Source organism: Caenorhabditis briggsae (genome assembly GCF_000004555.2).
Source record: "Caenorhabditis briggsae complete genome, chrI, whole genome shotgun sequence".
NCBI classification, from domain to species: Eukaryota; Metazoa; Nematoda; class Chromadorea; order Rhabditida; family Rhabditidae; genus Caenorhabditis; species Caenorhabditis briggsae.
In genome coordinates, this window is record NC_013489.2 from 3,656,687 (window position 1) to 3,672,680 (window position 15,994).

At 38.0% G+C, this 15,994-nt stretch overlaps 2 protein-coding genes across 2 annotated transcripts; both read right to left on the reverse strand.

Moving 5' to 3' along the window:
* Positions 1–14: 14 nt before the first annotated feature.
* On the reverse strand, positions 15–1,637 carry CBG25209 (the record flags this gene model as incomplete). Its single annotated transcript, XM_045243020.1, has 2 exons — positions 15–67; positions 1,589–1,637. 2 exons carry the CDS (start codon positions 1,635–1,637, stop codon positions 15–17), a joined length of 102 nt encoding a protein of 33 aa, XP_045099608.1.
* A 114-nt stretch (positions 1,638–1,751) lies between these two features.
* Positions 1,752–10,263, reverse strand: CBG14951 (the record flags this gene model as incomplete). Its single annotated transcript, XM_045243022.1, has 21 exons — positions 1,752–1,865; positions 2,101–2,321; positions 2,399–2,790; positions 3,022–3,122; positions 3,146–3,412; positions 4,038–4,815; positions 5,885–6,006; positions 6,073–6,141; positions 6,246–6,305; positions 6,371–6,679; positions 6,724–6,893; positions 6,938–7,068; positions 7,115–7,292; positions 7,427–7,710; positions 7,762–7,882; positions 7,925–8,026; positions 8,322–8,370; positions 8,417–8,537; positions 8,929–9,045; positions 10,081–10,191; positions 10,244–10,263. 21 exons carry the CDS (start codon positions 10,261–10,263, stop codon positions 1,752–1,754), a joined length of 3,837 nt encoding a protein of 1,278 aa, XP_045095574.1.
* Between the last annotated feature and the right edge of the window lie 5,731 nt (positions 10,264–15,994).

Below are 15,994 nucleotides of genomic sequence, written 5' to 3' on the forward strand. Positions count from 1 at the left end.
GTTCTGATTTCCTTTCAGATGAATTTACCTTCTTCCTGAGATCCGCGACGAGGGACGGATCGCGTGTCTGCAAAATTGGAATCATAATTAAACGAAGGGCAAGTTTTGTCTTCTATTCTGTCTGCTCGATAAGTTGCTCTGCGTTTCTCACTCTCTCGTCTGTCCTACTGTTTGTTTGCCGCCTTCTCAAGACGATAAAGAAGCAGAAAATACTTTAGAAAAACAATAATCACATGGAAAAGAAAGACGAAAGGACAATGATAATGTGTTGAAAAGTGCTCGCATCGGCGTCGTTCTAATCACATGCATCATTAATCTAGTGAGAGAGAAAAGGAAGCCGCCTTATTGAATCTCAAAAAAAAAGAAGAAGAAGGACATTTGCATTGAAATTGAATGAACGGATGAATGGTTGTTTAATGTCAACCACTATAGTTTTTAGTCCCAAAATTATCATTTTGAAGAATTTTAAATTTCTTGTGAACCAGAGATATGACTTTTGCTCAAATTCCGGAATACGGAATACGGAACCTGGAATCTAGACATTTCTATTGTGAACCTAGTTTCAATGAATTGAGTTCCATTATTTTGCAAACAGTTGGTGCCATCTTGCACTTTGACAGCAAACTTTCGAACGAGAGTCACACGAAAATCAGGTTGGAAAAGAAGAAGTAGCTAACGTTGACCTATTTTTACACAAAGAATGGTTATGATTTGAAAATCATAAATTATGGAAATCTCAAAACCCTCATGGAACTTTTGATAAATGGATCAATGAAAAAATGATTAGATCGAAAACCTGTAATAGAAGGGGCCCCCAACTTTTGACTTTTAATCTACCAGCCTGTTCGCCGCGCCTCCGGCTCTTCAAACAGCTGGCTGGTGCGCCTTCGGCGCGAAACCAAGGAACGTCTCCAAAAGGCTTCAAAACGAAAATTTCCGAAAAAAGAAAATTGTGGCATCATCTCGCTGCTATTTTGGATTATCTGTGAAAATTTGAGAAATTTTGGTCTACTGGTGCCTTCGCTAGGGCTGGTGACACGGAACAAACGGAAACACACACATACAGAATTTGGTGATTGTTAATAGTAAAGATTTTTCTGGGTTCCTCTCAAAGATAATAGAAATTGTCAACTGATAAACTGTTAATAATAACATCAGAAGTGTTTTGTCAGTTGACACATTTTTGATATCTTGCATAGGATTTAAGATAATTGGGTTCAAACTTGGGCTCTTCTATTACAGGTTTTACGGTAAGAGAAAGAAAACGTGGAAATTTAGTAGTTCATAAAAGATGCATGTATCCTGCATCTCACTGTCGAAAAAAGAGAAAGAAACCGAAGCGCAAGACTCTTGAAACGTACACTACTCACTCACTTTTCTTGTTTACACGCAAAGGAGGATCAGCTGGCTGATCGCAAGTCAATATAACTTCGCGGGGACGTTTTGAATATTTTACATGCATGCATCATCTTTTGCTATACTTTTCAAATTCCAAATCACATCTGGTCATTTCATGAAAGAGTCGTAAATTGGTTGGCTAGTTATGATTTTCAACACTTTGTCATAAGTGTTTTCCGCTTCCTCTCACTCTTTCCGGGAATCAAAGAACGGATGTTGCCCCCATCCGACTCCCACATACTACTTTTTCTGCAGAAGAATACACTTACTCGCAGAATGATATTATAATCTTTAGCCATTCATGAATACAGTAATTTCAGATAAAAGGGAATTTCAGACAAATTGGGAAACGATTAAAACGTTTGATGCTCGTGAGAGCACACGTACTTGTCGCGGCTATTCGTTAGTGTATGAGCCGGCTTGTTGCCTGGCTCTTGGCTCTTAGAAGAAGAAGAAAAAGAGCCCCTCTACGAAGTGCGGTGATTGATACATTACACTCAATGTCCTGGAAGCCCTCCGCACTGATACGCGCCACTCTCACCGAGCCCCCAAACCGATATCATCATCTTCATCAGCAGAATAGCAGGCTTCTCACTTCACAGTATATTTCACATGTTCCCTCTCTTTTATTCTTTCAATTCATTACATCTTTTTCTCTCTCTCTCTTCTTCTCATTCCAACTCTGTACTTTTATCGACTCACCTCCGAGTTTGCCGCCGTCGTTCGATTTCGATTTGCTTGATCTTGAATCATCTTCTCGAATAATGTCTTTGGAGCTTCGAATGGAACTGGTTTAATGACCGGTGGAGGCTCTTTCTTTGTAGTGAATCCACGTGGAGTTGAATTCAATGAAACTGGAGTCACACAATGGTCCATTGGCTCAGCACTATATTGGGCACGTCGTCTAGGCTCATGTACCAGCACTGAAAAAAAATTAGAGCATTTGTCATCTAGATTTGCATTTGAAAATAATTTCCTGAAATGAGAAAAGCCACTATACCTGAAGATGGAAGACAAAGTTCGGATACTGTAGACGGGCATGGAGAAGCACAACTACTCGATGCGTAAGAGCACATTGAAGATGGCCTGAGGCCTCGATAACGATCGATTTTCCCTCGTTTTCGTGAGATGTACTGTTCCAGAATCGACTTGTCAGGAAGAACAAGAATTCCATTGTAATCAACCAAATCATCATCATCATCATCCAGATCACGGGTCCATTCAACTGCTGCTTCGGTTCCTCTCATTTCGTCAAGAATAATTGAAGCTCTTGTATCAGAAGCACGAGAAGCAACTGATACAGAACGAGACATATTTTCAGATTCGAATGGAATGACTGCCGGAAGAGAAGGAGGAAGCGGTGCGGAGACGGCGACGTCAACAGGTTTCTCACTGAAAAGAATAGGAAAACGTTAAGAAAGAAGACATTTTTGACTGGTTCAGGGTGGTTAGGTCATGGAAAAATAGTTTCAGAGAGGGAAATATGATGGGAGAGGTGTGCGAGGAAGGAGAGAACACACGCATACTTTTGAGCTATAAAAACGAAGAGAATGACTTTACAATCAGTTGAAAAAAATAGTTATGAACTCGGCAAGTGCGAAAAAAAAACTGGTTGAGACTTACACTCGTTTTCGTTTCTCTCGAAGTGAAATTTTGACAGTACTGTAATTGACATCCAGAATAGGTGTATCAACCAACACCTGCAAACAGAATGATTGCTGATTCTACCTTTGAAAAAAAATCCTACCGTTGCTCGTTCCTCTTGTGGTTTTCTTCGATACATTTCTGTCCAATCCAGGATTTCGTTTCCAGCAGATTTGCATCGCATTGAAATTCCCTTTCCATTGTTTCTGCTCTTCAGAACCTTTTCCGTTTTCTGCGATCCCCATGATTTCTTCGAGAATACTTTTGATATTTCAATCTTTTGTTCACTCAAAACTTTTGGTTTTTGCTCCACTTCTTCTACTTTTTTCTTCTCGTCCTCCAATGGAATTATCTTCTTCTTTTTGAGCAACTGAAAGGACTTTTAAATTTTTTTTTCAAATGTTCTGAACTTCTGAACTTCTGAGATGCTGAGATTCATTTTAATTTCAAATTCTTAGATTCTAAGATTTTGAAATTTGAAAATTCGAGAATTCCGAATTTCTGAAATTTGAAAATTTAAAAAAATGTTCTCTTATTTTATAAAGTTCCAAAATTCATAAATTTGAGGATTCGAAACTTCTGAGATATTGAAATTCTGAAATTTTGGATTCTGAGATTCTGAGATTTTGAGATTCTGAAATTCTGAGATTCTAAGATTCTGAAATTCTGAGATTCTGAGATTCTGAGATTCTGAGATTCGAGAAAAATCAATTCCGAATTTCTGAAATTTGAAAATTCTAAAACATGTTTCAATCTCCGAATTTGGAATGTTCGAAAATTCATAAAATTGAGGATTCGGAACTTCGAAATTCTGAGATTTTTAATTCTTAGATTTTTTTTTCAAAACTTCGAATTTTAAAATTTCGAGATCACTGGGTTCTGAATTTTTTCCGATTTTCAAAATTAAAATCTCCTATGTTGATTTGAAATTTCGAAGTTTTCGAAAATGGGAAATTTTCAGATTATGAGATTCTGATATCCCTGAAATTACTCACAGCTTTTTTCTTTTCAATCCCTGGTACTGGTGCAACAATTTCTTTCGGTGCTTCTTTCGGTTTCTCTACAACTGGTACCGTAACAGGAGCAACTGGTTTCTCTGCTTCCGATTTTTGCGGTTCCGTAACAGTTTGGATCTTCACTTTCTCTGGTTCCTTGTTTTCTATTGGTTTTGAAACTTTCTCCCGCGTTGGCTTTACTGCTGTTGCTTTTGGAGTTTCCTCGGTAGCAACAACTGGAGAAGCTTTTGGTTTAACCGTTGTTGGAGATTTAACGGGCTCTTTTGTCTTTTCATCCACTTTTTGAACTGTATTTTTCGCACTCAGAGGGCTTGCAGACGGTTTTGGCTTCTCTGGAATCGTTTCTTTTGGTTTTTCACCCGCTTTCGGAACGGTTTGAGTTTTGGGACTTGGAGGAGTTTCAGGAGTCTGTGGAGTAGTTTTTGGTTTTGCCACAACTGCAGCATCTGCTTTAGGTTTAGCTAGAGTAGGTGGAGCAATAGGTTTCGCAACCTCTTTCTGTTTTTCAGGAATCTGAACAGCTGCTTTTTTAGTTGTTGCTGGTGATGCTGGCTTCTGCACTTCTTTTGGTTTCTCCTTTTCCACTTTCGGAGCGATTGCCGCTTTCTTCTCAACTGGTTTCACTGGTTCAGGCTTTGGCTCAACTTTTGTTTTCAGTACAACTGGCTTCTTCTTTTCCGGTGCCTTGATTGTTTTTGACAGTTTCTCCAGTCGTTTCAATGCAAATATTTTCTCCGCTTCACCTCGTGGATTTTCTCTGAAAATGGCTGTTTTTCTTGACCGATCAGTCATGTTTGAACATGGTAAAAGAGGAAAAGGAGTTGCAGAGTATTACAAGAAGTGGATGATAACAAAAAATAAAAAAGTCATTCGAAACTAAATTAGGAGTGTTTTGTTCAATCAGGGTTCATAGTTAAAAATAGTAAGTGCTTCTGTTCTAAAATTAAATAATCATAGTAAGATGTGTAATCTCGGGAAACATACCGTAGCACCTGTATTAGAAGGGTTCCTACACTGTCAAGTTTGAGCTCAATTACCGTATTTTTCTAATAGAAACCCATGGGATTCTATTTTTCACCTTTTTTCTCAAAGTGGGCTTCTATTAGAGGTGGGATTCAACTAGAGGATGTGCTTCTACTTTTCAATGACTTATTTTGAAAAAAAAATTTAAATTCAAAAATTCTGAAATTTAACAATTCGAAAGTTAGGCATTCTGAAATTCAGTTTTTTGGAAAATTCGAAATTTTCATTCTGCAATTCAAATTCCAAAATTTCGAATTTATGAAAATCTGAGATTCCAGGATCTCAAAATTCAAAATTCAGGAATTCTGAAATTCCGGAAAAAATTCTAAAATTCTAAAAATCTGAAATTCCGGAAAAAACTCTAAAATTCTGAAAATCTGAAATTCCAAAATTTAGAAATTAGAAAATTCAAAAATTGAGAAATTGCCGAATTTTAAACTCACAGTTCCAAAAATTCTGGCATTTCGAATTACCGTATTTTCTCTAATAGAAGTCCATGGGTTTTCATTAGAGGGTGGGCTTCTATTTTTCGAAGCACCTCGCGGGGTGGGCTTCTATTAGGAGAAATACGGTATCTCGGATTCAATGAAAAATATCAAAAATGTGTCGACTGATAAAATGTTTATGATAAAATAATAAACAATTTATCAGTTGACAACTTTTTTATATCTTTGATAGGAATCGAGAACAGTTGGCTCAAAGTAAAAAGTTAGGGGGCCCTTCTATTACAGGTTTTTCGATAGAAAAATTAGAAGTTTTTGTTTAAATTAATACTATTTCTACGATTTCAATGGGGTACTCACAAACGCATGCAACTTTCTACACTAGGTGATACCGACTTTGCGAATCGTTTATTTCGCGAAATGAACTCTTCGTTCTCAGCTCCCGACTTCCACAATCCTGGCACAGGCGCCAATCGTTTCACCTAAAGAAATTTTTAAATGCATCTTTATTGTTGTTCATAGGTAACATTATCAGGACGGGCACATACCTTATTAGGTTTAAAATGAGCAACGGCACTGTACTGAGACTCATCATCAATTCGTGAGGATTCGGACACCTGGGAAAACATGTTTAAAAATATGAAGTAAGTGCAGTATGGAACAAAAGGAAAGGAACACAAGGATAAGTGAAAATTTAGAAAAAAAAGAAGAAGAAATCTACCTCAAAATCATCGTTTGTTAGTTGACCATCGTGCGTTTCTTCGTCCAATTCTATCCGGTACTGAACAGAAAAAAGAGGATCTAGCTATGTGAGTAGAAAAGCACAATTCAAACTTACCTTCAGACTTGTCTTTGAATCACTACGTGGCAATCCGAGCACTTCAATGAGTGATGGTGATCCTGAAAAAAGTGAATATGCAGTACTGCAACTATGGAAAATAACAAACTGATGATTTGATTCTTAACCACTCCGTTCTTGGAACTACTTCTGGAAATCGAAGGTGCCAGCGGAGAAGCCGCACAAGATTGGAACCCTTCGCTCTCGGCTGCGACTGCCAAAGCCGTCAAAGATTCATTTATTTGAGAAGTAAGGGATTGAATTAGTGCTGAATCTTCGGCTCCTGTCTCGTATAACGAGGATTGCATTGATCGGTTCTATAATAGCTGATATTCGCACTCCTTATTGATCATTTGGTTACCATCAAAGTATCTTTTTGATCTACAACAATCAATTTCTCCGTCTCCATCTGGCTCTTCTTCTTCGGTTTTCTTCTGACTTGTGAGCCCGATCTACTTCTCATTAATTTGTTGATTTCTTCATCTGACGAGCTGTCTTGCTGACTGTTTTGTCGAGAGTTTCGACGTGCAGCTGAAATAGAATCGTTTCAAACTTTATCTTTTTAGTTTATGTACTTCTTTCTTTTACACTCTTCTTTTTCTGCTTCTCTGAATCTCTTTCTTTTGATGACTCTCGAATAGACGGATTCTTTGGAGCAATCGATGGTGTCCGTGATGGTAAACTATCCCGTTTTGGAGATTTCGATCTGAAATATTTTATTCGTTGTGATGTTGTTTCGATTCTGACTTCACCTAGACGTGCTTCGATCTAAAATACTCGATCGAATCGTTGGCGGATCATCGCTTCTGTTCCGGTAAGAGTACGGTACATAGGATGAAGCGTTCGTGAATCTTGTTGATGGAGAAAACACTGAACTTTCCACTGAGCTTTGTCGTGATCGATACTGAAATTGAAGCATTTCATTTGGGTCTTAAGAACTCTGCATCCGCGAGTTAGTCATGATAGAGGGAGGGGGTTGGGGGAAAGTAAGAACAACTGAAAATATAAGTGATAAAACTAGAAACTATAATGTTAAACACTCAAATTACAATCTACAGTATGACACACATAACGGCTAGATTCAATTGAAGACATGTTATTCTGGATGGAAGATTCTAGAAACGGCACACTAACCGAATAGGGTTGTTGCACTAATGAGCTATAACTAGGCACACGAGTTGGCTCGTAAGAAGACAGTTCGTCTTGTGACAACGAGCTTCGTCGTGATGAAGCATGCCGAGCTCGCCGAGCTGTGTACGCCTCACTCACGTCGTCGCCGAGAGTCGAACGGATTCGTGACGACTCGGCCATTCGTTGCCGCCACGGACGTTCCGCTTTCGGCGTCGTACTGAAAAGAGGTGAAAAAGAGTTTTGAATTGAGGAGAACAATAAGGATTACTGTAAAATAGGTGTAGGAGATGGAGATAATAAACTGGCTCTTTCAGATGAGTATCTGGAAGCTGTGGTTGGTGGAGCAGCTACTGGACGGGTTGGTGTCAGTGAAGTTGATGTTCGATAAGCTGTAACAATGAAATGTACAAATTCAGATTAAGAAAAAACACCTGTATTAGAATAAGTAGATGCTGGTGTTGGTCCGGATGCTGATAAAGAATCAGTTGATCTAAATGTGCTTCTCGGAGCGGGAGATCGATATGTGTTGGCAACTGAAAAGGAGAGATTGGATGGGAGAAAAAAGATGATTGAGAAGTTTCTGGGAGAGAGTTCTCGAGAGATTTTGCTTCGAGTTCCTGATCACAAACAACAAAAAGTCATTCCGGATGTAAGTTGCATCTTCACACCTGCTAAGTGTCCCAAACAACATCAACTTGTAGGCTTCTGACATGAATGAGAAATTGGAAATTACAGAATTATTTTTGTTTACTCACTAATTTCTAACTTTTTTCCTATCCCAGAAAAACCAAAACACAACATTTTTGAGTTGTTCAAAAAACCACTTACTATTGCTGTTCCTCTCCCGACTCGACCACTTAGTGATGAGTTCTCTTGCCTGTAACCACATACTTTTTTCTCGTTTCCTTTGTTTTAAAACTCACTTCGTTCCTATACTTTTCCTTATTTTCCATATTAGTCGTATCGAATCGTGAGGCTCTTGCACTTACCGATGGTCCAATGCTGGCAACATCGGCTGCATTCTTCGCAGCAGAGCTGAGGAATCTGCAAGAAAATGTATGATGATCTTTTTTCGGTAAACTATTTGGGAAAAAAAAGAATGTGCTTCTTTTTGGAAGAGTTTTGGATGAGACAAGAAAATGATGATTTCTGCTGTCAAGAGAACAGGCATTCTTGGTTTTTTCTAGAATCTGCACCTCTTCTGAATACACGCACTCTCCGATACACCGCCACTTTTTGAAACCATGTGGTTCTTGGCCCGATTCAGTTGAAATATTACACCGAATCGGAGAAACGAAGGCAGTGGTTGGGTGGCACCGAGTGCTGTTTCACAGCCGATTTTTATTTCAAATGGATGCCATTTCAACTATCAAAACATTATGAATAGTGAGGGTGGGAGTCTAGAAGAAACGGAGGAAAAAGATAGGGAACTTACCTCGACGACCTCTGTGGTGTGTAACTTGAATTGCTTGTGGAGGAATTGTTCTCAAAACGAGATGCCAGACTGGCTCGGTAGGATGTCGATGGTTTGTTCCATCTTACTGAGTTCCAGCTGAGATAAAAATTGGATAGATTTTTATATATTTTTTCTGGCTAGGCGGGCGAATGTTTAGACACGGAAACTATATAGTCGCTTACAGGGTGGCTCAAAAGTATGTACCGTAAAACCTGCAATAGAAGGTCATCCTCACTTTCAACTTTGAGCTAATTTATCTATGCTCCTGTCAGAGATATGCAAAAGTTGTCAACGGATGAATTGTTTATCATAATATCGCAAACATTTTATCAGTAGACTAATTTTTGATATGACTTGTGACGAGGTAATTGAGCTCAAAAGTGATTGCGGAGGCCCTTCTATTACAGGTTTTACAGTAGTTTCTGCCGATATATCTGAAACTTTCGACGTCGTATGCTAATTTCTTATACATGTTTGATTAAAAATATGCTGCTAAATGCTATTTCGTTGCTTCTGATAGCACTAGGAGCTCTCTGAAAACGGTCTAAAAGTACTAACCGTAAAACTTGTTATAGAAGTGCCGTCTAACTTGTAGATTTGAGCCAATTTATCTCGTTTCTTACTGAAGATATAAAAAAGTTGTCAACTGATAAATTGTTTATCATATTAATTCAAACATTTTATCAGATAGCAGATTTTTGGTATCTCTTACATGTACCGAGAAAGTTGAGCTCAAACTTACCAGTGTGAGCGCCTTTCTATAACAGGTTTTACGGTATGGCACGACACTAAAACGTTAAAAACTTTTAAATTTTTTTAGTATTCTTGATTTTCTATTTAAAAATTCAAAGGATTAGGTATCTTATTTTGAAAAATAGAAGGGCTCCCCTAATTATTAACTTTGAGCTGATTTTTCTTGGTTTCCGTCAAAGATATGAAAAAGTTGTCAACTGATAAGTTGTTTATCATTTTATCCCCAACATTTTATTAGTTGACACATTATTGATATCTTCCATAGCAGATGAGATAATTGAGCTCAAACTTGTGTGGGGCCCTTCTATTGCAGGTTTAACGGCACTTATGGACTAGCCAACTTTTTCAAGAAAAACGTGTCAGTGGTTAGACACAAACCTGGTTCCAACTGTCGAGGGCTCAACTCCACTGTTAAGAACATTTGTGGCTGTTGGAGTGTTTCTAGTAATTGAAGAAGAAGGCGACGCTCCACTTCCTACGGATGACCATCTGAATTATTAAAGATGTTTTTGTTTATTTTGTGTATCTTATATCCACAAACCTTTTCTGATAAATTGACATATTCTACAAATATTACAAGTTTCGATTTGTTCTATTTCCTGCTGACTGCTGATCAAAATCTGAAAACTAAGAAGACGTCTTTTATTGTTTTCCTCTTTTCGCTTTTTCATTGTTTCTGGCCCCGGAAAAAAAAGCATAAAACTCAAAAAGTGCTGAATGAAAAGAAGAATGAAAAGGATAGTTAAAACACCTGGAAGTGCGAGAAATGAAATAAAAGAGAAAGAGAGGGAAAGAGAGATTTAGAACTGTCAATAGCTATTTTTTGAGGAGACAGAGGAGAACGGCAGCTGGGATCAAATGGAGTAAGTATGAGCAAATATCGGACGAAATGAGATCAAGATTACAAAATTTAAAAATGAGGAGGAGGTGGAAGGTTGGAGATCGACAAAAAGATGAACGAGAAGGACACAATGCATAGAGAGAAGAAGGTCCTAAGTTCAGAGAAATGAAGAAGAGTTGATTTGGTAAATACTGTAATAGAAGAGCCACCACACTGTCAAGTTTGTGCTAATTTTTCTGGGTTTCTATGTAAAATATCAAAAATGTGCCAACTGATAAAATTTTTTCATATTATGATAAATCATTTATCAGTGGAAAATTTTTTTATATCTTTGACAGGAACCAAAATAAATTGGCTCAACGTCGAAGGTTAGGGGTCCTTCTATTACAGGTTTTACGGCATTTAGCTAAATTTGTAAAATCTGACAAGAAATGTTTTGAAAGTCTTTTTTCCGGATTGGCAACTTTAAACCCATCACACGGAAATGAGTCATCCAGTTGAGTTGTTTGTAAAAATATCTGGGCAGTTCAGTTTCAAGTAACGGACTCAATTTTTAAAGTAAGTGTTATAAGTTAGGTTTTGAAATTTAAGAAAAATGCGGAGGAGGGTCCATTGAAATAATTATTTGTATTATTACTATGAACATTTTAAAAGACGATTTCCAGATTGTTAACTTGGTTCTACTTCCACATTCTTAACCCATCTGAAACTCAAAAAGTGCAAATTTTTTTTTGAGTACTAACTCTCACTATTACCTCCCGTGCCAACTGAAAAAGTTTCTGGAAACCCCATCTCAGGCTGAGAAGATGGAGCAACAAGTGGCTCAGTGAAGACAAAAGAGAGCAGATGTTTGTTTTGATAGAAGTAAATCACTTTGTGAAGAGTAGACCAAGAACCCCATAGGTTCGGAGAGGAACAAAAAAATGTGTGTAGGAGGAGGACCACCGGATATTATTCTGGTACAAAAAATCGGAGGTGTGGAAGAGAAACGCCGGTGGCCGTGGTCGAAGGTCCCACAACTACCGTAACCTATATGTTTTAGTTTATCTCGATTTTTGTGTGTTTTCAGTCAATTTTTCGGCTATTTGTCACCCAACCAATTCTGAAGAAAATAAAGAAAATAAATCCGGGAAATAAAAATAATTTATGTTACGGTATTTGTCGTCGTGGGACTTCGGCAACGGCCACCGGATTTTCTACTACAGCTTCGATTTTTTTTGTATTAGAATAATAAAACCATTCGACCTTAACTAAATTAAAACATATTTTCTAGATTGGCAATTTGGAAAAGTCTTTTAGAAAATGTTACCCGAATTCATCTTCTAAAGAAAGGTAGTTCGTTTCAATTGAGGAAGGTGAAAAAAAAAGAACCAGATACGTAACAAACGTCGTAAAGTGAAATCGAATTTCTAGATCTTCATTCAGATTTCGATTGAATCTCTGAAAACGAAAAAAAACCAGCTGTTCCCTTTGAAAAAGTGTTTGAATGCCCTTATACCATTCGAAATCTGCATGAAATTATCTACTTTAGCTCAAGAAACTAAAACAGTTTTTGTTGCTAGGGTATGCTTATAAAAACAGAAAAAGGATAATCTCATCAGGGTGTCACATTACAAAAAAGAGTGTATAATGTACGACGACGGGCGGAGAGGGGCAGTGGCTATCAGTTGGGATGGATGTGAACACACTAAATATATCAGTGAGGTGTTTCTGAAATCAGTCGAGCCGTCTGAATCTCCGATGCTCACTTGGTCTCTGATGGTTCGTCTGCTGCTTCTTCCTCTTGATTCCTGTGAATCCCCCAAGCGATAGGTTAAGTGATGTGATGAGTTGAGGAGAGTCGCAGAGAAGGATCCCTCCTCCACTCCAGGACTATTGTGCAACACGGATAGCAATGAGGAGTCAGGTGTTTAGGTTGGGCAAGAAATAGAAAATGGGTGTCAAATCGTTGAGAGACGCAGTGGATGTTTGGGAGAGCAAGACTGATAGAGATGAGAAAAACATTGCGAGATGTGATTCGAGAGAAAAGAGAAAAAGGGACCTGTATCAAGAAAAAAAACATTGGTGGACTACTTATTAGTAATCAAAGGGTGATTTTCCCGCAAAGTCTGTAAAGAGGAAGTCTCTTGAGACAAGTGATAAGTGGATGGTGACATAAGTTTACAAGCACACAAAGAATCGGGAAAGTTGTTCAAAAGTTTTGAATAAGAATGTTTGAATACTGTAGTATTATTTACCGATTGTCCGGAAGAACTGAAACATTGTTTCTTATCAAAAATCAGAGGTGTCCGTAATCAATTTTTTTTGAAAAACTGAATTCGCAATACGGAATCAGGAACGAAAAAAAATGCGGAGTTCGGAAACAAGGCATCTCGAATTTGTAGAAAATACTGAAAAACACAAATGGTGCTTTACCTGTAATAGAAAGGCCCCTACAACCTGTAATAGAAGGGTCCCATACACTGTCAAGTTTGAGCTCAATTATCTCGGTTTCTGTCAAAGCTATCAAAAATGCTTAAACTGATAATTTGTTTATCATAATTTCAGAAATGTTTTATTAGTTAAACATTTTTGATATCTTTGACAGAAACCGAGATAATTGATAAAATACTTGACAGTGTGGGAGCCCTTCTATTACAGGTTTAACGGTATTTGTTGAAAATTCGAAATAAGCTATTTTTCTCGGAATTCGAAATACGGACAAGATTTTTTCTGGGACTCTGGAATGAAAAAAGCACGGAATCCGGAATTCAGACATCTATGTATATAGACCACTTTTAAACAAGCACATAATCTTCCAAAATCTCTGATAAAAATTCCAAACAAGGAACGTCTCCAGAAGACTTCAAAATCAAATTTTCAAAAAAAAAAAGAAAAGTTCAGGCATCCACTGTTAAAAAATTATGATTGACTTGTCTAAGTTTGAGCTCAATCGGTTAACTTTGAATAGGTGGAAAGGCGCGCGACATACATCTGACCATTCGGAATTTCGTGTATGTTATTAGCAATGATAATGATAACGGAGTATACATATTTTTACAATCATAGTTCTTAATTCCAATGTTCTATCTTTTCTCTCTTCCTCTTTTCCATCAGCGACTATAAATTTTTCTTTTCTTCTTCACAACTTTCTTCCACTTCCCGCCACAAACCTTAGAGCTTCCAGATTTCATGAGGATCAAGGTTCACAAAATGACAAGTACATATCATTCATACCTCCAAAAAACACGAATAATAGTAGAAGACGATGATTCAGTTGTCAGCAGCTGTCTCCAGTCGTAATCTTTCGTTCGCTGGAATATTAGAACAAGAATGTGATCAGAACGTATGTAATCGGACAGATCAATCAAATAAAGCGAAGAAAAAGAAGCGGCATTTAGGAAAAAGAGATAAATGGCAGAAGCGGTTACAAAGCAATGACCGCCGCTACCCTTTACCTAATTTTCGATATGTGGTTTATAGGAAAATATATAAAAAAGAGAAGAGATGGGTTTCCAATGGAATCAAATCACATGTCAGTAATGATTGAAGTTTCATTTTGACAATTCTAAAATTATTTATTCAGATGGTTAGAGAAGAATTTATTTTTTTGGTAAACCATACAATACGATATACCGTAAACACTCTAACTTTAAACCAATTTATCTCAGTTCTTATAAAAATTATCAAATTTTTGTCAACTGGCAAAATATTTGATATTGTGATAAATATTTTGTCACTTGACAACCTTTTGATACCTTGTATAGAAAATGAGATATAATGGTTCAAAGTTGATAGTTTTGGGGGCGTTCTAATAGAGTTTTTACGGCAATTCAAATTAGAACCTTCTCTCGAATTCTTATCTTAGGGACCTATTTACGAAATTTTAGCAGATATTGGGAGTCATTTTTTGTTTCTCATTTTCGAACAGAATTTCTTTTACTAGGCTACAAAATCTCTATAAGACAAAAACTTTTTTTAATTAATAGGAGGAAATGTGAAAAATTCAAAACCTTCTAATGTTCATCAATTAAAAAAATTGAAACCCAGAAATTGAAGTTTGAGTGAATTGGGATAAGAGTCAGTCGGTCACTCGAATCCATCATCTCGGACGACACTGAAAAAAAACGTCGGCGCGAGAGAAGAAGAAGAAGAAGAGATACTGAAAAAGTTCTCTCATCAGGTGTTACAAGTTGGTGCAAAGAGTCTCGCCTTTCTTCCCTCAAAAACCCTTTCTTCTCATTTCTTTCTCTAAAAAAAGTGTAAAGTAACGGACACAAAAATCCATAAAAACAGGAGAATTACGGAGAAAACGCATGATGGTGAAGGAGAAAAACTAGAGGACATCTGGTTTCATTCGATCTGGAAATTGAGAATTCTCGTTTTGAAGGGAGGCGAAAGTGCATGAAATAAATGAAGAAAAAAACATTCCGAAAAAAAAAATCTCAGAAATCTATTCTCGAACATACATCGACGTCGGATAATTGAGGGTTTCCGAATACGGCCACATAACAAATAATTGAGTTCGAGTGATTTATACGCCTTCTTTTTCTATTCACCACTCACAATTAGAAGATGTTATACCATTTTCAAAAAAAAACTTCTTGAATTTTGATTTGTATGTTAAAAGTAAGAGATTTTTCGGTCATTTTCAATAAATTAAGTTTAGAATTGCCTAGAATCCGTATTTTTCTTTATAATTCCCGGAGACGCAACTTCATTTATTTATTATAAGAATGATTCGTAAAATAGAATATCATTTTCTAGAATAGCCTCATGTACTAGAAGTAACCCATTTTAAGAGCCTCAATCGCTGTTTAATTTTCGTCAGCTTTTTATCAGCTTTTTATTTGCTTTTCGTCAGCTTTTCGCCCATTTTTCGTCCGTTTATCGACAGTTTCTGTTTTTCGTGCAATTTTCGCCCGTTTTTCGTGCGTTTTACTTCGTCAGGTTCGTCCGTCAGGTTCGTTCTTCAGGTCCGTCCGTCAGGTCCGTCCGTCAGGTCCGTCCGTCAGGTTCGTTCGTCAGGTTCGTTCGTCAGGTTCGTTCGTCAGGTTCGTTCGTCAGGTTCGTCCATCAGGTCTGTCAGAGGTCTCTCGGTCAGGCCCGTCAGGTTCGTTCGTCAGTTCCGTCCGTCAGGTCCGTCCGTCAGGTTCGTCCGTCAGGTTCGTTCGTCAGGTCCGTCCGTCGGTCCGTCCGTCAGGTCCGTCCGTCAGGTCCGTCCGTCAGGTCCATCCGTCAGGTCCGTCCGTCAGGTTCGTCCGTCAGGTTCGTCCGTCACGTCCGTCCGTCAGGTTCGTCCGTCCGGTTCGTCCGTCAGGTTCGTCCGTCAGGTTCGTCCGTCAGGTTCGTCCGTCAGGTTCGTCCGTCAGGTTCGTCCGTCAGGTTCGTCCGTCACGTCCGTCCGTCAGGTTCGTCCGTCCGGTTCGTCCGTCAGGTTCGTCCGTCAGGTTCGTCCGTCAGGTTCGTCCG